Source organism: Cyclopterus lumpus, chromosome 23 (assembly GCF_009769545.1).
Source record: "Cyclopterus lumpus isolate fCycLum1 chromosome 23, fCycLum1.pri, whole genome shotgun sequence".
NCBI lineage: Eukaryota > Metazoa > Chordata > Actinopteri > Perciformes > Cyclopteridae > Cyclopterus > Cyclopterus lumpus.
In genome coordinates, this window is record NC_046988.1 from 14784598 (window position 1) to 14806864 (window position 22267).

Below are 22267 nucleotides of genomic sequence, written 5' to 3' on the forward strand. Positions count from 1 at the left end.
TGAATGAATTGTGTCTGCTGAGATGTGTGACCTCCTCGTGGGAAGAATCTCGTGTTCTTCGTCGTTTTTTTTTGTTCTGGGGAGGAAAAAGTCTCAAAAATATCCGGACTTCATGGAATCATTTTTTTTTGCTAAATTCCTTCAAACACTTCTGGATGAAGAGACGCTGAACGAGACCGGAGCTCTCAGCAGCAGGCAGACAGCTGACGGGCCTGCAGCCCCCGAGTGTGTGTGTGTGTGTGTGTGTGTGTGTGTGTGTGTGTGTGTGTGTGTGTGTGTGTGTGTGTTTGTTTGAGTTTAGTCCATCTGTTGGTGTGGGTCGGCCCGAGGCGACGGCATAAGAGAAAGAACGAGACACAAAGAGGAAAAGAAATAGAAAGACGGGAAGAAAAGATGAAGATACACAAAGTTGTGTGTGTGTGTGTGTGTGTGCGTGTGTGTGTGTGTGTGTGTGCGTGCGTGTGTGTGTGTGTGTGTGTGTGTGTGTGTGTGCGTGCGTGTGTGTGTGTGAACACGCCAAGTGGACTAATGCGTTCTGTTGAGTTCTGGCTCCATCTGGTCTCCACTGAGACACACACACACACACACACACAGTACTGCCTGGGGTCCAACACACATACACACACACACACACACACACGCACGCCCCCGACAGTTCGGATCACCTGAGCCGCCGCTCGCTCACTCGGCTGCAGCAAGATTTCTGCTCCGCTGGAACAGTCACATAATATATAAATAACTACGGAAGCCCATAGAGGCCACTTTATCGCTTGTATTAGCCAACTCCACTTCAGCATGGAGAAGAAGGAGAAGGTGAAGAAGAAGGAGAAGAAGGAGGAAGAGGAGAAGAAGGAGAAGGTGAAGAAGAAGGAGAAGAAGGAGGAAGAGGAGAAGAAGAAAAAAAAATGTCGTAGTTACCGCCTCGTAGTCGTAGTTACCGCCTCGTAGTTACCGCCTCGTAGTCACAGTTACCGCCTCGTAGTTACCGTCTCGTAGTCATAGTTACCGTCTCGTAGTTACCGCCTCGTAGTTACCGCCTCGTAGTTACCGCCTCGTAGTCGTAGTTACCGTCTCGTAGTTACCGCCTCGTAGTTACCGCCTCGTAGTCGTAGTTACCGCCTCGTAGTTACCGCCTCGTAGTCGTAGTTACCGCCTCGTAGTTACCGCCTCGTAGTTACCGCCTCGTAGTTACCGCCTCGTAGTCGTAGTTACCGCCTCGTAGTCGTAGTTACCGCCTCGTAGTTACCACCTCGTAGTTACCGCCTCGTAGTCGTAGTTACCACCTCGTAGTTACCGCCTCGTAGTTACCGCCTCGTAGTTACCGCCTCGTAGTTACCGCCTCGTAGTCGTAGTTACCGCCTCGTAGTCGTAGTTACCGCCTCGTAGTTACCGCCTTGTAGTTACCGCCTTGTAGTTACCGCCTCGTAGTCGTAGTTACCGCCTCGTAGTCGTAGTTACCGCCTCGTAGTCGTAGTTACCGCCTCGTAGTTACCGCCTTGTAGTTACCGCCTTGTAGTTACCGCCTTGTAGTTACCCCCTCGTAGTTACCGCCTCGTAGTTGGTTAGGTTCAGGAGAAGATTGTTTGGGTTAAAATAAATATGGAAGTGATGTTACTGAAGTGCACAAGTTAAGTAACAACTAAATCTAAGTTTTCCTGGTTAACGTTGGACCGCTCCACCTCCTCCGGCTCTGTGTCTTCATTCGTTGCATGGACAGCGCTACGAATGCCTCCACGAGTCAGTTTATATTGTTTTGAGGGGCTCTTGGTGGTCGATTGTTGAGACATTTGGACCCACGAGTCGGACAGAGCGATGGACGTACTTGTCTCTAACGGCACGGAAAAAACAAAATGATTCTTTATTGTTTTGATCTGTATTTCCGTCCGTCTGCACGGGGCACTTTTTACTCTGTCTCTTTAAATTTGGTTTTCAGCTCATCATTTCTCCCTCTCTCGGGAGCTCGATGCCCTGCATTACAACAGATGGAGCCCTGAGGCTCTGGGACCCCCCCCCCCCCCCCACACACACACACACACACGTGCGCACACACACACACACACACACACTTGCAGGGAAATGGCTGGCAGCAGCGGGGTGAGAGGAACGCTGTGGTAAAGGCTGATGTCAACATCAGTATGGATGCACACACACGCACACAGAGCCCATGGTTATATGGAGATGAACACACACACACACACACACACACATGAAGAATGCAATATCTGACTAGATTTAAAACAGAAAATCAAATCAAAGACGGATTCTCACAGAGGGAGTTTGCTCTCTTTGCATTTATGTATTCACAAACTTGAATTTGGAGCCAATTTGAACTCCAGAACACGGAGCCGGGAGCCCGTTTGGGGATTTTTTAAATATCAGCGTATTCCTCCGTGTGAGAGAGTCTGACTGAAAACACGAACACATATTAATTTCCTCCATCATCTTGCTTTATCACCTCTTGCTGGATCACCAAGCAAAACCAAGGCATGCTGGGAGATGTAGTCCCTCCTGTTGTGTGCTGCGTCTGCACTGTGGTCCTCGAACAATAAGTCACGCGTTGCACCAGAATCACGGAGATAAAACTGATAAACTGGCAGCTTTTTTATCCTTCAGCTTTTTTATCCTTTAATCCTCCTTTTTATACTGGAGCTCTGCTTCACCTTCAGGACTCCTTCAAGGAAGTCCATCAAAGGCACTTTACATGGTAAAACAGAACCAATAATTATAAAAAAAATTGTATCAACGAGAGAGATGGCATAACATAAGAAACAACGAGCATCCCAAGGTTTAAAAAAAGGATGATGAAAATTATGTTTTCATTATTTAAGAAAGTACAATCTAGGTTTAAAGAGCCTCTTGTCTGCAGAACTATGAGTCCTGTCCATATCGCAGCCGTTTCATCCTCTCACTATATAATTTAGAGAGGATTCAAACCTCTGATTCACTAGCTGGAGATCTACAGGCAGACGTCTGTTTCTGTTGCAGAGTCACGGCCTGAACCAGAGCGGACAGCGTCTTCACAGTCCGAGCCCCCGAGGCTGTGGAGCAACCTGCCCGAGGCAATCGAGGAAGGCGATCTTATCCTGAGATCATTTTACTTTCCTGGCCTTGTCTTTTGAAATATATATCGGATAGGACTGGAATCGGCTTTGTGTTATTTTGTAGTCCCTTCTATCATCATCATCATACCATCACAGGAGAAACCCAAAAAGACTCTCTGAACTATTTGCAGCTTCTGACCCCGGAGATACCCGAGGCAGAAGAAGAGTTGACAACGTCTTTATCGGTATCTCTGGAACAAATGCAGAGAGTTTGCACACCGGAGGGCCGGGCGAGCGGCGGCTGTGGCCGATGCATGTTTAGCATGTGGGCACCGGGCGGCTTTGTGGTGAGAGTGAGCTCCAGCTGGCAGAACTCAGCCAAGCTTTGAGCAAATGTTGACACCTGGAATTGGATCAGCCGGCTGATTCTGGAGCGGTCGTCCACGAGACGTCAGCAACAAATCGCCAAATTGGGCCAAAATCGCCGCAGAGGAATCCATCGGTAAAGCGACTGTCGAGGAATTCAAAATCAATTTGTCTGAGTTTAGTCGAGTCAGGCAGGGTCACCGCTAAATTACCGCAACTTCATCCTGACCGTCATCTCAGCACTTTGGATAAACGGATGAAAAGCGTGGATTCATTTCCAGGAAGTAGGACCTTTTCATCCGAGACTTTTTCAGAACAAGACGCTCGGTTCAGCACGAGTCTTCATCTCGGATCGTCCTGTCAAACTATTTGCACGTTCACCGGGAAAAGTTTCGTCAGCTGTAGTTTGCGCGTCAGCTTCCTTCAATAATACATTTACCCTGCGGCCCTCTATTGAAAATCAATGCGTCTGTAATGTTGGAGATTTTTAACAAGACGAGAGCTCGTTTCTAGACTCCTACCTTTGAGCTAGCTGCCTCCTCGGAGCCCTTTGGAAGATGTCAAAACTTCACAGACCTTTTCTGAGTTCTTAACACATTGACAGCTCGGAGACGCACGATTCCCACCCGGTGTCGACCACAGGAAGTGACATCACCTTCAGCTCGGCGCCGAATGGCATTTTAATGCAGTTAATATCGGCGTAAAAGGTCGGGGGGAGGGGAAGCAAATGTCAAACCTGATCCTGAGCGGGTGGAAACAAACAGGAAGCTTTGGCTGAAAGTGGATTTCTAATGTGATGAATGAATGTGGACAGGAAAGGAAGTGCTCGACGTAAACAATACGGAGCCGCGGCGATCGAAATTAGTTTGTTTGGCCGTGGAGAGGAAAAAAAGAAAAGAAGTGCGCCACTAATTGAAAGTGGCAGGACAAGAAGTGTAAAACACAAACAGTTATGAAGACAGGAAATTCGACTGCTTCTGACACGATTCATTAACTCGGAGAGGAGGCGGTTCAGAACTCCCACCGAGAGGCCGAACTGCAAGAAACCGAAACCCGGAACACAGGAAGAGAGGAAGTGTCCCAATGTTGCACCTCCAATAGGACGGGGATGTCGTATGTGGACAGATTGTAAAGCCCTCTGAGGCAAATTTGTAATTTGTGATATTGGGTTATACAAAATAAACTGAAGTGAATGGAATTGAATAGACACCAGGAAGGAGACAACTGGCAGTTTGATTGATTACTGCATATCTAACTGACACTTCCACTTATTCAACATCCACCTGAACCGTCACACAAACGTCTTTCCTTGCGTCCAATTTACAGTAATGTCCACTTCCACTCCTTTCAGTGTCTCCACTACCACTTCCACTCCTTTCAGTGTCTCCACTTCCACTACTGTCAGTGCCTCCACTACCACTTCCACTCCTTTCAGTGCCTCCACTTCCACTCCTTTCAGTTCCTCCACTTCCACTCCTTTCAGTGCCTCCACTTCCACTACTGTCAGTGCCTCCACTACCACTTCCACTCCTTTCAGTGCCTCCACTTCCACTACTGTCAGTGCCTCCACTACCACTTCCACTCCTTTCAGTGTCTCCACTACCACTTCCAATCTTTTCAGTGTCTCCACTTCTACTACCACTTCCACTCATTTCAGTGCCTCCACTACCACTTCCAATCTTTTCAGTGTCTCCACTTCCACTTCCACTCCTTTCAGTGCCTCCACTTCCACTACTGTCAGTGCCTCCACTACCACTTCCAATCTTTTCAGTGTCTCCACTTCTACTACCACTTCCACTCATTTCAGTGCCTCCACTTCTACTTCCACTCCTTTCAGTCCCTCCACTTCCACTCCTTTCAGTGCCTCCACTACCACTTCCACTACCACTTCCACTACCACTTCCACTACCACTTCCACTACCACTTCCACTACCACTTCCACTCCTTTCAGTTCCTCCACTTCCACTACTGTCAGTGCCTCCACTACCACTTCCACTACCGCTTCCACTCCTTTAATCTCATCCACCTGAACCGTCACACAAACGTCTTCCCTTGCGTCCGATTTACAGTAATGTCCACTTCCACTCCTTTCAAGAGCAGCGACATCAGCTGGTACTAACCACACGAATCCATTGCGGAAGCTTCAAAGTAAAACATCCTTCGGTACTCGCGTTGCAGTGGAAGTGAGCACACTTCATGGTCTTCATTTCGTACATCTCGAGTCCGACAATAAGCAGGGTGACGATGACGCAATAAGCTTAAACTGCTGCCGTGTTAAATGTCTGAACACAAACGTCGGAGGTTCAAGTCCCAGATCTAATCACGCTGTGCTGTACAAGAAGAACAAGAAGAACAAGAAGCATCAGCAGCATCCTACCTAGCTTGGGCAGTGAGTACTGGACCTTGAAGTAGTCCTGGTAGAAGCCCAGCAGCCTCTTGGTGATGTGCAGCGCGTAGTCTCCGGCTCCGCTGGCGATGGCGTCGGGCCGGGCGTACAAACGGATCTGGAGAACAAAAAGACAGAAGAAGAAGAGGCGATAAGTAATCAGGACGGTTTTAATAGAGATGAATGTAGCCACGGAGACGGGCACAGGAAATGGAATCATACCCTCAGCTCGGAGAACCAAATGGAGTTAAGCCAAGTTTATTATACGTAGAGGGAAATTAAATTTGGCTTTTTTTTGAGTTTGTACGATGAAATCTACAAAGAGACAAACAGAGCCCGGTGTGTTCGACTCTACGGAGGAAGTAACTCGACTTTAAGAGAGGCGCGGAAATTAAATTACATTTTTCTTCCTTTCTTTTTTCTTGTCCAAATGTACACAGAGTCAAAGAAATGGAACCGGGCCGGTGGGTCGAGTCCGCAGGACAAATTATAGTCAGTTCGACTTTTGGTTCAAATGGAGTTACGGCTGCAAGCAGAGAAAATAACATTTATTAAACAAACAGTTAATAAACAAGATGTTTTCTTTCTGGTGGTAAGATGTGTGAACATGCTTTTATCACATATTAATACTTCTGAGTCCAAGGAAAAGGAGGCAGAAATAAATAAGATTAATGGTACTAATGTTTATTGAGTAAGTTCAATAACTACATAAATAAATATGTAAACAAACTAATAAGTAATAATGTAAATAACATCATAAATAAGTTAGCATGGCTATATAAAGTAATTCAATATTATTACTATTGATATTTATAATTAATAATAAAGAAGTAAAGTACATTAATTGATTAATAAAAAGGGTTTGGTGCAGTTTGGGAAGGAAGCCGTTTCAACTCCTTTCAGAGATTTAACTTCCAGCTGCAACTTAATATTAATAAATGCTTCAAGTGTATTCAGCACTGACAGATTAAACAGAAATGTAATGAAGAATCAGAAATCTGGACTATTGTACGCTCAGCTGACACTTCAACTCCTTTCAAGTTGAGAGAATATTAGTTTGTCGGTGCTCTATTTGTATTTGGTCTTTTTCTTCAAAAAAATTGTATTTTTCCATTTTAAATGTTCCGTTGGTTAGTTTAGTCTCTTCAGGTTTATTCAGTTTATTTTCAGTTACTGCGAGTTGAGTTGCGTTCTGTTTAATGCATTTATTTAATTCGCTCAGAACTTCATTGCATATCTTGTAAATTGTAGAATTGTTCAATTATAATTTAAACAATTAAACTCTTTTATTCCCTCATGAGGACAATTAATTAAAGTAGAACATCTGCTAGATACAGTAAATATACAGTACATACAGTAGATACAGTACATATAGTAGATACAGTAGATACAGTACATACAGTAGATACAGTACATATAGTAGATACAGTAGATACAGTACATATAGTAGATACAGTAGATACAGTACATACAGTAGATACAGTACATATAGTAGATACAGTAGATACAGTACATATAGTAGATACAGTAGATACAGTACATACAGTAGATACAGTACATATAGTACATATGCAGGTATTCATGGTTCCCAGAGGATGAAATCCTCCCCATTTTTATTAATTATTTTAAAGAAAAGTGATGCTCTCTAATGTTCCAGCTGGCACCGAGCGTCACTTTTACCGGTTAATGTGACAAACACCGCGAGGCGTACATGATACGAGCTGGAAGTTATGAAACTCTCCTCAACGTGGAGGAAAAAAAACATCACGATCCATCGTCACATCAATTAGTTTAATTTATATCAATATTAATGCTTATAACTAAATAATTCTGAACTGGGACCCCACAAGTAGCTTATGAGGAGAAAAAGACATGAAAGTAATGAGACCTGTCACATTTAATTAATATTTATCATTGTTCTGATAACCACGTCAGGTTGTAGAGACTACAGTGATTCCATGATATGAGATTAAACCCCGACATTAATGCACATATAACAAATATACTGATTTATACTGAATCTATGCCAATATTGTGTCACAGTCCTGCCCCTCCTCTTCCTCCTCCTCCTCCTCTTCCTCCTCCTCCTCCTCCTCCTCTACCCCCAGCAGGACTGATTTTTCAATAAAAATTCAAACTTTTAAAGCCCTCTCCTCTTCTTCCCCACATTCGCCGAGTGAATCTCCGCTCAGAGGGCGACGGCTTTATTGAAATGGAGGTGGACCGGCAGCGAGCGGCTGAATTGAGAATCGTCTCCCGAGGATTCCTCAAAACGCCTCCAGTCATGTTCTCCCAGGTGAGGAGAAACCATTCTTTCGGCAGGGCGGGGGTCGGTGTGACGTTCCCACTTCAAAGTACCATCACACACACGCACACACACACACACACACACACGCACACACACACATATATACGTTCAATGTGTCTCCCTGGACTGAGATGTGCAGCTTATACCGAACTGAAAAAGCGCGGCACGGTGGATCAACGGTTTAAATTGCCCCTTCGGTGCGTAAGCGAGCGTGAAAGCATGTCGGCCATGTTTTTTCCTCTCGCTCTGTGGGGGTTTGCTCAGGGGGCGCCCTGCCTCCCACCCAATGCATGCTGGGATAAAAGCGCCGCTAAGCTGTTTAGAAAATATGAGGAATATTTTTAATCTCAGTCCGGCTGACGGTTCATTGCCTTCAGAATGTTGTCTCCGATCAAAGGAAAAGACATCAAGTGGATTGTCTCCTCGGGTCATGGTCAGGGTCATGGTCAGGGTCATGGTCAGGGTCATGGTCATGGTCAGGGTTGTGGTCATGGTCAGAGTCAGGGTTGTGGTCATGGTCATGGTCAGAGTCAGGGTTGTGGTCATGGTCATGGTCAGGGTTGTGGTCATGGTCATGGTCAGGGTTGTGGTCATGGTCATGGTCAGAGTCAGGGTTGTGGTCATGGTCATGGTCAGGGTTGTGGTCATGGTCAGAGTCAGGGTTGTGGTCATGGTCATGGTCAGAGTCAGGGTTGTGGTCATGGTCATGGTCAGGGCCAGGGTTATGGTTGGGGTGTGGTTAGGGTCATGGTTATGGTCATGGTCATGTTGGGCCTGGGTTATGGTCAGGGTGTGGTTAGGGTCATGGTCAGGGTATGGTCAGAGTTGGGGTCATGGTCAGGGTCATGGTCATGGCCAGAGTCAATACAAGTTCCGTTGACTTGCATTGAGAAAAAGGACTTGTCTGTACCAGTCACATGACCAAACAGGGGCTGAAAGAGGGAAGAGTCCATCGCCATGCCGACCAAAGATCATCAGTTTTGCATTAAACCAAATAGTTGGACAAACAAAAACATTTGATCCGACGACGCCGTTAAACAAAAGTTCATCCTGATTGTTTGCACCGAATTCATCACATTACATCTCTGTGGCACTGAACATTTAATTAGTATTTTATTTGAACAGAAATGACTTTAATTTATTTCTTAAAGGGGCTGTTAATGAAACACTTTCTTCAACACTTTTCACTGTGAAGTCTTTTTGAGGTGGCGGTGCTATTCCCCTCTGAACTGCTGAACAGCTATTCATGTGAAACCGATTAAGAGCAATGGAAGCAACGAGTAATCGCAGCAAACCGAAATAAAACAAACACAGTACTCATGAAGCCAGACGTCTGCCTGTCTCTAATTAATTAGCTATTAAAGGGGAATAAATCCCTGTGAGTCCAACGATACGTTCAAGGACCACAACGACTGTCCGTCACGACTTAGCCATAAACCATCCACATTAATGAAATGCTCTCTGTTCCCATGTGACACCACCACGGCCTTCAAGGCGACACCAACCAAAAACGATTGATTTAGGAGGAAGTATAAAGACTGGAAACACCCACTTCTATCACATCAGGTTAAAATAACGAGAAGAATGGCGTACTATGAATATTTAAATGCGTTATTTTAACCTGATGTGATTTCCAAAAGAGGTCTTTTCTGGGTTTTACTCAGGGAACATTTTCTCCGGTATTCAAACTTTTTGACAATCAGATAAAAAACGCACAAATATTACAGTTTGCTCCTCTCTTCTTCTTCGTCGTCTTCTCTTTCTCAATCAATTCAAAAGATCGTTCCCCTCGTTTCATCTCCTTCGCCTCCCCTCCTCTTCCCCTTGTTATCCCTCCACTCGTCCGTGACATCGCTCGCTCGCATTGTGTCGCTCCGTCTGTCGCCCTTGGATGATGGATGATGAGGGCGATAGGAGGATAATTTGATGGATGGTTTAGCGGCCGATAGGAGCGTCGGTAACGGCGTACGCGGGGCCTCGACTTTGAGATCTTCAGACAGCCGCCGCTCTGCCTCCATAACAAACGCCGCTGACCCGCGACGGGTGTCGTTCCAATCGCATCGTGGTCCGTTGGCCGCCGCCGATGAAGAGAGACGGGCCGTCAGTGTCGACGTGTCAAAAGAGATGATCGTTGACAGCCGGGCGGAGCGGGGCGTGAACAGACGCCTTTAAAGAAGCGTTTCTCGGCACGTTCACGTGGTTCAAAAACCAGGACTTTGTTCATTTGTATGAACATTTATAGATAAAGCTGATATCAAAATATGCTCATAAACATCAAACGACTCTCCATGGAAATGCACTTCAAAGACGTGTACGCATATTTAATCGTTAGGATAGTTTCTGCTGATGTTTGGCTTCAATGAAAAGTACTTCTGACCTTCATTAGAGGTTTTAAAGGTCTTTGGTGGTGTATTGATCAAGAGATGACTAATGCTTTCTGTTGTTACATTGTGATCAATAAATGTGTGTTGAAATCAACAGGAGTGACGTTAGCTAGTGACGTTAGCGGCACCGCTAACGGAGAACTTATGTTTGGTTCGTGCTCCCTTCAGGCTCCTTTGGACACGCGTAAATCATAATGTTATTTATGATGTGGTCAAATGTAATCTGGTAATTTGCAGTGTTTGGTGAGAAGGAGATGTTTTATAGTTATCAGAGGGAATCAGGAACCGTTTAACCTCCAAACATTGCTAATGACACGTTTTTTTATATTTTTATGAAATACAATCTTTTATTTCCAATTTTTTTTTTATTTTAACGTTGTTTTTTTTTAATGCACAAAACACTGTAGATGACAAAAAGAAACTAAAAGGATAACAATTAGAATTTTTGGTTGTGACTCAAATGATACGATCTGAATCATAAAAAAATATACAAATATACATTTTATTTAATATACACATATATATATATATATATATACCAGTGTGTGTTGCCACAGGAGGTAAAACTAATATTTGAGGAGAACAATACATTGTGTGTAGGTCCTGATCTTTATCCAGCATGGAGGACCATCAAAGGGTTTATATTGTGGAGGTTAAAGGTTTGAGGACCATGAATAAAATCAGCCTTCATTTGTGACTTTCATCTTTCATAAAACCTCAGAGTAAAACCAGGACAGCTCTTCATGTTCCAGCATTTGTCTCAGAATCCCAACAGGACGTCTTCGTCCTCATAATCACACAGATTGTTGATGGCTAAATATTTGGAAACGGCGTCAAAACGATGCACCGACAGCAGCTGCAGCCTCTTGAAGCCTCTTGAAGCCTCTTGAAGCCTCTTGAAGCTCAAGAAAACACTGACAATCAAACTCTCAAAGAAGGAATTGTGTTTTCATACGACTGGGTTATTCTGTCAGACTTTGTAAACTAATGTTTTGATGTAGTTTTGTTGTTTCTACCATTTACTTCAATTTATCAATTTATGTTTTGTTTATACTTGTTTTACGTACAAGAGAAAAACAATGTTTTCTTCATGAATTACAGGAAACAGCAGGCGAGTAACTGACATATAAATCATGACTTCCTTTAAACGTTAAAATAGGATTCTCGTAAAAAAAAAAAATGTTAAAGTGACCTTTATCTTCTTTAAATCTCTTATTTTATCACTATGGCACATAACTGTGACCTGTATTCTAATTATAAGATGTTAATGTGACACGTAATAGATTTAAAGAAACATAAAGACCGTTTCTACCTGCTGAAACTGGGAGGAAAGCAAACAATGTCGGGAAGTGACATTCAAAAGAGAACGTGAATATAGCAAACGTCATTGTTTTAACGAGAATCCCACAATAACAATAATCCATTAAACATTTTGCAAACTATTGGATCATGTTGTAGTCGTTTAGTGTCTTTTTGTGGTCGTTTTGTGTCTCTTTGTGGTCGTTTTGAGTCTCTGCTGTGGACGTTTGGAGTCTCTTTTGATGTTTTGATTCTACTTGTGGTCGTTTTGAGTCTCTTTGTGGTCGTTTTGAGTTTCTGTGGTTGTTTTGAGTCTCTTTGTGGTCGTTTTGAGTTTCTGTGGTTGTTTTGAGTCTCTTTGTGGTCGTTTTGAGTTTCTTTGTGGTCGTTTTGAGTTTCTGTGGTCGTTTTGAGTCTCTTTGTGGTCGTTTTCTGTGGTCGTTTTGAGTCTTTGTGGTCGTTTTGAGTTTCTGTGGTCGTTTTCAGTCTCTTTGTGGTCGTTTTCAGTCTCTTTGTGGTCGTTTTGAGTCTCTATAGTGGTCGTCTTGAGTCTCTTTGTTGTCGTTTTGAGTCTCTCTCTGTGGTCGGTTTGAGTCTCTTTGTGGTCGTTTTCTGTGGTCGTTTTGAGTCTTTGTGGTCGTTTTGAGTTTCTGTGGTCGTTTTCAGTCTCTTTGTGGTCGTTTTGAGTTTCTTTGTGGTCGTTTTGAGTTTCTGTGGTCGTTTTCAGTCTCTTTGTGGTCGTTTTCTGTGGTCGTTTTGAGTCTTTGTGGTCGTTTTGAGTTTCTGTGGTCGTTTTCAGTCTCTTTGTGGTCGTTTTCAGTCTCTTTGTGGTCGTTTTGAGTTTCTGTGGTCGTTTTGAGTCTCTTTGTGGTCGTTTTCTGTGGTCGTTTTGAGTCTCTTTGTGGTTGTTTTGTCTCTCTGTGGTTGTTTGATGTTGAAATGTTTTCCAAACCTGGTCTTGGAGGTTTAAATGGGGGGTCGTCTGCTTAGCAGCAGCTGTGTTTGTTCGGTCAGCGGCTGAAAAGGTGTTTCACCACAACGACCGAAAAAAATAAATATATATATAAAGTATGTTGACTTTACGCTTCATACGAGGAACAAACACCCTCCTGTGTGGATTTCTGTGGACTTTATACTTTCTGGTTCACGGTTTCGTATGAATGTATTTTGTGGGATACATGTTTCTAGGTCTAGAACGTTAGAACCAAGCGCTGCTCGCGTGTCTTTGTGTCGGCCGTCGAGTCAAAGCGATGCACTCAGAAACCCGTCGACGCTCAGATCCTCAGTCGATCGGCTGCCAGGTAAACACCAACGGCCTTCAGTCGGTGGAATCGCACCAGATGAAGGAATAACAAGCCGAATGGCTGCAAAATGGAGGTTTTTATGGATCCAGCAGCGTCTCAGTGGGTCATCACACACTGTTTGTTTGTCGGTGTGTGTTGCAGCCTGTCAGACTGTAATCCTCCCTCAAGGAGAAGCGGCTCATTACGGGAACAGAGAACCTCACAGAGAACAACAGGAAGGTTTTTGAATGAGCTGGAGAAGGGAAGGCTTTGGAAGACGGAGAGGAGAACAAATGGAGTCGCCGGTGACGCCGGGAGGTTTCCTGGACTGACTGGAGATCTGTTTGTACTGGAGTCCTCATGTCGTGTTTACAGATTTAATTATGTTCATAACCACGAAAGCTGTTTAAAAGTGTTCATAGCCTCATTTGTCACGTCACTTTTTCTGAAGGATGCAAAACTATTTCCTCCAGCGAGAGAAGTAACATATGAGAGTGGGCTGATTTTATAGTTTTCTGTATTTATTGTATGTAAACGTCTGTATGTAAAACATTGAGATGTATTTCATGAAGTTAAACTCCACCTTTTGACATTTAGACACCTCGGAAAAGTAACGCAGCTTTCTCCAAATTAGTTTTTCTGAAAAATGTGATGAAAAACAGACTTATTGTTATAATATATAACGCTGAGCAGCCTAGAAACCAGCCAGCTGCAACATCCCTCGACAACCGAGCTCGGGCTGAGAGACGAGTCAAATGATTTAGCTTCAAGCCAAAACCTCCATCTTTCCCAAGACTTCCGAGTGCTGCCAGTGGCTGAACACAACCACAGAAAAAGGTTTAATAACGGTGAAGTCACGACAAAAAGGAGGTTGTATTGCACGATTAAATATTACATGTTGTTGATTAAGAGACAAGAAAGGCTCCTGGGCACGGACTTCAATCATATAAGATTCTCTTAATGTGTTTTGACTCTCTTTGTGGCCGTTCTGTCTTTTTGTAGTTGTTATGTGTCTCTTTGTGGTCGTTATGTGGTTGTTTTGTGTCTCTTTGTGGTCGTTATGTGGTTGTTTTGTGTCTTTTTGTGGTCATTGTGTCTTTGTGGTCATTTTGTGGTTGTTATGTGGTTGTTTTGTGTCTTTTTGTGGTCATTGTGTCTTTGTGGTCATTTTGTGGTCGTTATGTGGTTGTTTTGTGTCTTTTTGTGTTAGTTTTGAACCTTTTTGTGGTCCTTTTGTGTCTCTTTTTGTGATTTTGTGTCTTTGTCTGGTTTTGTGTCTGAGATTGTTTTGTATCTCTGGTCATTGTGTGTCTCATTGAGGTAATTGTGTGTCTCATTGAAGTTATTTTGTGTCTATTTGTGGTTGTTTTGTATATCTGTGGTGGTTTTGTGTCTCTTTGTGGTGGTTTTGTGTCTCTTTGTGGTCGTTTTGTGTATCTCTGTGGTGGTTTTGTGTCTCTGCAGTTATTTTGTGTCTTTGTGTGGTTTTGTATCTTTGAGGTTGTTTTGTATCTCTGTGGTCATTGTGTGTCTCTTTGTGGTCGTTTTGTGTCTCTTTGTGGTCGTTTTGTATCTCTGGTCATTGTGTGTCTCTTTGTGGTCGTTTTGTATCTCTGTGGTCATTGTGGGTCTCATTGAGGTTGTTTTGTGTCTCTTTGTGGTCGTTGAGGGTCTTTTTGTGGTCGTTTTGTGTTTCTTTGTGGTCGTTTTGTATCTCTGTGGTCATTGTGTGTCTCTTTGTGGTCGTTTTGTGTCTCTTTTTGTGATTTTGTGTCTTTGTCTGGTTTTGTGTCTGAGATTGTTTTGTATCTCTGGTCATTGTGTGTCTCATTGAGGTAATTGTGTGTCTCATTGAAGTTATTTTGTGTCTATTTGTGGTTGTTTTGTATATCTGTGGTGGTTTTGTGTCTCTTTGTGGTGGTTTTGTGTCTCTTTGTGGTCGTTTTGTGTATCTCTGTGGTGGTTTTGTGTCTCTGCAGTTATTTTGTGTCTTTGTGTGGTTTTGTATCTTTGAGGTTGTTTTGTATCTCTGTGGTCATTGTGTGTCTCTTTGTGGTCGTTTTGTGTCTCTTTGTGGTCGTTTTGTATCTCTGGTCATTGTGTGTCTCTTTGTGGTCGTTTTGTATCTCTGTGGTCATTGTGGGTCTCATTGAGGTTGTTTTGTGTCTCTTTGTGGTCGTTGAGGGTCTTTTTGTGGTCGTTTTGTGTTTCTTTGTGGTCGTTTTGTATCTCTGTGGTCATTGTGTGTCTCTTTGTGGTCGTTTTGTGTCTCTTTGTGGTCGTTGTGGGTCTCTTTGTGGTCGTTTTGTGTCTCTTTGTGGTCGTTTTGTATCTCTGTGGTCATTGTGTGTCTCTTTGTGGTCGTTGTGGGTCTCTTTGTGGTCGTTTTTGTGTCTCTTTGTGGTCGTGTTGTATCTCTGTGGTCATTGTGTGTCTCTTTGTGGTCGTTTTGTGTCTCTTTGTGGTCGTTGTGGGTCTCTTTGTGGTCGTTTTGTGTCTCTTTGTGGTCGTTTTGTATCTCTGTGGTCATTGTGTGTCTCTTTGTGGTCGTTGTGGGTCTCTTTGTGGTCGTTTTGTGTCTCTTTGTGGTCGTGTTGTATCTCTGTGGTCATTGTGTGTCTCTTTGTGGTCGTTTTGTGTCTCTTTGTGGTCGTTGTGGGTCTCTTTGTGGTCGTTTTGTGTCTCTTTGTGGTCGTTTTGTATCTCTGTGGTCATTGTGTGTCTCTTTGTGGTCGTTGTGGGTCTCTTTGTGGTCGTTTTGTGTCTCTTTGTGGTCGTTTTGTATCTCTGTGGTCATTGTGTGTCTCTTTGTGGTCATTTTGTGTCTCTTTGTGGTCGGTTTGTATCTTGTGGTGGTTTTGTGTCACTGCTGTTATTTTGTGTCTTTAAATGAACAAATATATGTCTCACACGGTGTCACCTGATAAATCAAGATATTTACTGTTGCCGAGGCGATGGTGGCGCTCTTATGAACGTTGCAGTTATTCAGCTTCGACATTACAGGATCTACATGTCTCCCTCATTGCATCATTCCTGCAGAGACTCGATTCCTTTAATGCCGACTGACGCTCTGCTCTTCTTTCCTCTGTTTTGAGGAGGAAGGAAGGATGAATGGGTCTGTCACATGAAGACGTTTGAGCGCTTATGAAGAATATAGAAGGGTGTATATTTTTTTGGAGGAGGAGGATGGAGGGATGGGAGGATTAATGTTTCTGTCAGAGGAAGCTGCTCTGCAAACAGACAGCAGCGTCTCTTCTGCCTTCGGGCTCGTACGAGGATTTCAATATGAAAGCGACGCTGTAACTCAGAGATGATCCACCGCTTGTTAATAGGAACATGTGCTCGTGCCGCTTCCTGCAATAAAAATAAACGGTAAATTACCGGAAGCTGTGGTTGCCAGAACTTCACCTTGAAAACAATAAAGTGAGGACGTATGTAAGTCGTTAAGGTATTTTTGTTTTGCAAACGTAAAATAATTCAGTTGAGAACTGTTTTTTGTTCATATTTACGGTGTATTTCTGTTATTTAGTACAATTAACAGTAATGACATTTATTTTTTACAAAGAAATACATTCACAAATTACTGTTTGGGCTGAATATTTATATGTTTACGGTGTTTCACTGTCATAGAAACTATATATATATATATATATATATATATATATATATATATATATATATATATATATATATATATATATAACCTAGTTGGATTTAACGGTCTCTTACCGTTGTGATTTAACAGTCTTTCCCTGTAAAATCGACCGACTTGTTTTTACAGTGTAGTCGGGTGCCGTTTGTAAAACACCAGGACGATGATGTCATGACGTCTGACGGCATCTCGCTCGCCTGTGGGTTCGATACCATTTTGAATTCACGAGGCAGATCTCCAGCATTCGGTCGTCCGTGACGACTGATTCGCTCTTCTTCTTCGCGGCTCGCTGCAGCGAGAGCCAATCATTTCATCTTCTTCAATTAAGAGATCGGCGCTTCAGTGGCAGGCGCTCGTCAGGTTTATATTGTTCATTAATGTTCTCCGGCAATTCCATTGATTGGAATTAACTCGCAGATTTCATTTGGCCGTCGACGAGCTTCTTCATTTTGGATCCGGGTGGAAGAATTACAATAAATACATGTTGCTAATCATACAATATGTTATAATTCATGTTATTGTAAACTCAGTTTGTGTACTATGAAATAATTAGTTCAGATTATAGATATGTGGAACAGAGTATTAACTATATAAATATGGTTTATAGATGTTTTACAAAGTATTTAACAAAGTATGAACTTTCTATCTTCATAGTTCATCAAACTATTAAATATCCATCCAAAATAATGCTTATGAATGTTTCTTGTTGACAAATAATGTGGTAATACTTAATATCGCATGTAAAACGTTGTGAAACAGCGAAATGATTGCCATTAATGTATAAAAAGGAATATGAACGCAGCATTTATTGCTCAGCATATACTTCATCGCATGTTAAATGCAACAAGTCTAACTGGAGAGAACCTTCTAGAACACAGGAAGAGGCTTCATGTCGCTCAGTGACGTCATCCATAGAACTCATCTCTCATATCTTGGAAACATCCGCTTTACTTTCTGGTGGAAAAAGGATATTAATCCATAATGTGTGCCGGCTTATCGCGAGCCGGGTCGCAGCGGGCCGGAGGACATCCCGTTACTCTTGAGATATATTATATATATATATTTATATTTATTTATATTTATTTTATTTGCAAACACGACCACAGACATGACCCAAGTTGGGTGTGGATCTTTTCTCTTCTGACGTCCTCCAATCACAAACCTGAGAAGTCTGCAAGTCTGCTTCACAAAATACTCAATGTGAGAACCACAGGAGGAGAAGAACCACAGGAGGAGAAGAACCACAGGAGGAGAAGAAGAAGCACAGGAGGAGAAGAAGAAGCACAGGAGGAGAAGAAGAAGCACAGGAGGAGAAGAAGAAGCACAGGAGGAGAAGAAGAACCACAGGAGAAGAAGAACCACAGGTGGAGAAGAACCACAGGAGGAGAAGAACCACAGGGGGAGAAGAAGAACCACAGGAGGATAAGAAGAACCACAGGAGGAGAAGAAGAACCACAGGAGAAGAAGAAGAACCACAGGAGAAGAAGAAGCACAGGAGGAGAAGAACCACAGGAGGAGAAGAAGAACCACAGGAGAAGAAGAACCACAGGTGGAGAAGAACCACAGGAGGAGAAGAACCACAGGAGGAGAAGAAGAACCACAGGAGAAGAAGAAGCACAGGAGGAGAAGAACCACAGGAGGAGAAGAACCACAGGGGGAGAAGAAGAACCACAGGAGGAGAAGAAGAACCACAGGAGAAGAAGAAGCACAGGAGGAGAAGAACCACAGGAGGAGAAGAAGAACCACAGGAGAAGAAGAAGCACAGGAGGAGAAGAACCACAGGAGGAGAAGAAGAACCACAGGAGAAGAAGAACCACAGGAGAAGAAGAACCACAGGAGGAGAAGAACCACAGGGGGAGAAGAAGAACCACAGGAGGATAAGAAGAACCACAGGAGGAGAAGAAGAACCACAGGAGAAGAAGAAGAACCACAGGAGAAGAAGAACCACAGGTGGAGAAGAACCACAGGAGGAGAAGAAGAACCACAGGAGAAGAAGAACCACAGGTGGAGAAGAACCACAGGAGGAGAAGAACCACAGGAGGAGAAGAAGAACCACAGGAGAAGAAGAAGCACAGGAGGAGAAGAACCACAGGAGGAGAAGAACCACAGGGGGAGAAGAAGAACCACAGGAGGAGAAGAAGAACCACAGGAGAAGAAGAAGCACAGGAGGAGAAGAACCACAGGAGGAGAAGAAGAACCACATGAGAAGAAGAAGCACAGGAGGAGAAGAACCACAGGAGGAGAAGAAGAACCACAGGAGAAGAAGAACCACAGGAGAAGAAGAACCACAGGAGGAGAAGAACCACAGGAGGAGAAGAACCACAGGAGGAGAAGAAGAACCACAGGAGGAGAAGAAGAACCACAGGAGGATAAGAAGAACCACAGGAGAAGAAGAAGAAGAAGAAGCACAGCTCAGACTGCCTGGTGTCTGGAGGTCATTCCCACTCTGACTCTCTGGAGGTGCGTCACCCTTAACGCACTTTAACGCCGATAAAAGAGGCGAAAAGAGTGACAGAAAGGAGACGTTCCCGTCTGAGAGAGAACTCTGCTGTCCGTCACTCAGACGGGACCCTGAAGCAGCCGTCACACGTCCTGAACATGAGGAGGTGCCTTCAGGGTGAACGCTGGGAGACAAACAGCTGGTTTGTTTTATGTGTCACTGGGATGATGAAGGAGTGAGACCTCGCTCTTATTTAAAGGAGTGAGACCTCACTTTCACTCTTACTTAAAGGAGTGAGATCTCACTCTTATTTACCTCCATGAACGTGAAACAATGGAAGAGGTTCTTTTTTTTACATTTTTGCCAACTGAAAATGGAAAAGACATACAAAGAAAGAGTATGTATTCATTATAAAGACTAAAATGTATATGCATGACTGAGCCCACCAGAATATCACACACACACACACACACACACACACACACACACACACACACACACACACACACACAGCATTAGAGAGTGGTGATGGTTATAAATGACCCAGATATGATTTGCCATTAAAACTGCATTTCACTAAAATCATCTTTCAGTAAGGAGGCACACGCGTGTGTGTGTGTGTGTGTGTGTGTGTGTGTGTGTGTGTGTGTGTGTGTGAGTGTGTGTGTGTGTGTGTGTGTGTGTGTGCGTGTGTGTGTGCGTGTGTGTTGGAGAGCTGTCCTTGACTTTCTGGCAGACGAGATGGATGAGGCATAATTACACTTATAGAGAGATGATCGGTGGAGAGGAAGAGGAGGAGGAGGAAGGTGAACAAGGTTGTGCACGTGTGTGTCCTTGTACAGGAGCGTCGCACATGCCGTGCATGTGTGTGTGTGCGTGCGTGTGTGTGTGCGTGTGTGTGTGTGTGTGTGTGTGTGTGTGTGTGTGTGTGTGTTTTCCAGCGTTATGGTTGTTAAAGGGGCGATAAACAGCGTGAGTTCCTCACAGTCCAGGGCCTCACATGTCCTTTTAGCCAGCTTACATTAACCCCATGATTGAAGTCAGGCTATCATGTTTCTCAAAGGCTGATCCGGCTCAAACAATCTGGTTAATCTGAACCAGACTTCAGTAATCAGGATAGTAACAATGTACCACACTGTACCACAATGTACCACACTGTACCACACTGTACCACAATGTACCACACTGTACAACAATGTACCACAATGTACCACACTGTACCACACTGTACAACAATGTACCACACTGTACAACAATGTACCACAATGTACCACACTGTACCACACTGTACAACAATGTACCACACTGTACCACAATGTACCACACTGTACCACACTGTACCACACTGTACAACAATGTACCACAATGTACCACACTGTACCACAATGTACCACACTGTACCACACTGTACAACAATGTACCACAATGTACCACACTGTACAACAATGTACCACACTGTACCACACTGTACAACAATGTACCACACTGTACCACAATGTACCACACTGTACAACAATGTACCACACTGTACAACAATGTACCACACTGTACAGCAATGTACCACACTGCACCACACTGCACCACAATGTACCACACTGTACCACACTGTACAACAATGTACCACAATGTACCACACTGTACAACAATGTACCACACTGTACCACACTGTACAACAATGTACCACACTGTACAACAATGTACCACACTGTACAGCAATGTACCACACTGCACCACACTGCACAACAATGTACCACACTGTACAACAATGTACCACAATGTACCACACTGTACAACAATGTATCACACTGTACAACAATGTACCACACTGTACAACAATGTACCACAATGTACCACACTATACAACAATGTACCTCACTGTACAACAATGTACCACACTGTAAAACAATGTACCACAATGTACAACAATGTACCACACTGTACAACAATGTACCACACTGTAAAACAATGTACCACACTACAACAATGTACCACACTGTACAACAATGTACCACACTGTACAGCAATGTACCATACTGTACAACAATGTACCATAATGTACCACACTGTACAACAATGTACCACACTGTACCACAATGTACAACAATGTACCATAATGTACAGCAATGTACCACACTGTACAACAATGTACCACACTGTACAGCAATGTACAACAATGTACCACACTGTACAACAATGTACAACAATATACCACACTGTACAACAATGTACCACAATGTACCACACTGTACAGCAATGTACCACAATGTACCACACTGTACAGCAATGTACCACACTGTACAACAATGTACCACACTGTACCACAATGTACAACAATGTACCACACTGTACAACAATGTACCACACTACAACAATGTACCACACTGTACAACAATGTACCACAATGTACCACACTGTACAACAATGTACCACACTGTACCACAATGTACAACAATGTACCACACTGTACAACAATGTACCACACTACAACAATGTACCACACTGTACAGCAATGTACCACACTGTACAACAATGTACCACACTATACATCAATGTACCACACTGTACAACAATGTACAACAATGTACCACACTGTACAACAATGTACCACACTACAACAATGTACCACACTGTACAACAATGTACCACACTGTACAACAATGTACCACACTGTACCACAATGTACCACAAGGCTCTGCATACAGTCTGTGTCAATGTGTGTGGTGGTCAATGTAGGCTCCAGAAGGTCTTTAATAAATGATTCCTTGTGGGCAGAACAGGAAGTCATCATCACGTGATAAGAACTCTTTCTCTATGAAACATTATTATAACTTATATGACTCCTTCATCAATGGGATCTCTGAGGAAGGGAGCTGCCAGCTTATCCAGCTAACTCAAGTTAGCCTGCGCTGGAGCAGGTTCAAGTTTATGGATGTGTTGCTATGGTGATTTTGCCAAACTTGCTTTGTGTAACCGAAAAGCCTGACTTTTCAGAGACAAAAAAAACACATTAACAATAATGTCATGTTAATAATACATGTATTTTCTGTCCTCCATTCATTTAAAAATAAAGTGTCACAATTCAATATAGTGAAATAATTAAATAAGATG

At 43.3% G+C, this 22267-nt stretch overlaps 1 protein-coding gene across 1 annotated transcript in view; it reads right to left on the reverse strand.

Annotated features, from left to right (window-relative positions):
• Positions 1 to 22267, reverse strand: part of LOC117726202 (thyrotropin-releasing hormone-degrading ectoenzyme-like) — a 123774-nt gene that overhangs the window by 83677 nt on the left and 17830 nt on the right. Inside the window, exon 4 of the mRNA XM_034526336.1 lies at positions 5785 to 5911. Coding sequence (XP_034382227.1) covers positions 5785 to 5911 — 127 coding nt within the window. The remainder of the gene's footprint in view (positions 1 to 5784; positions 5912 to 22267) is intronic.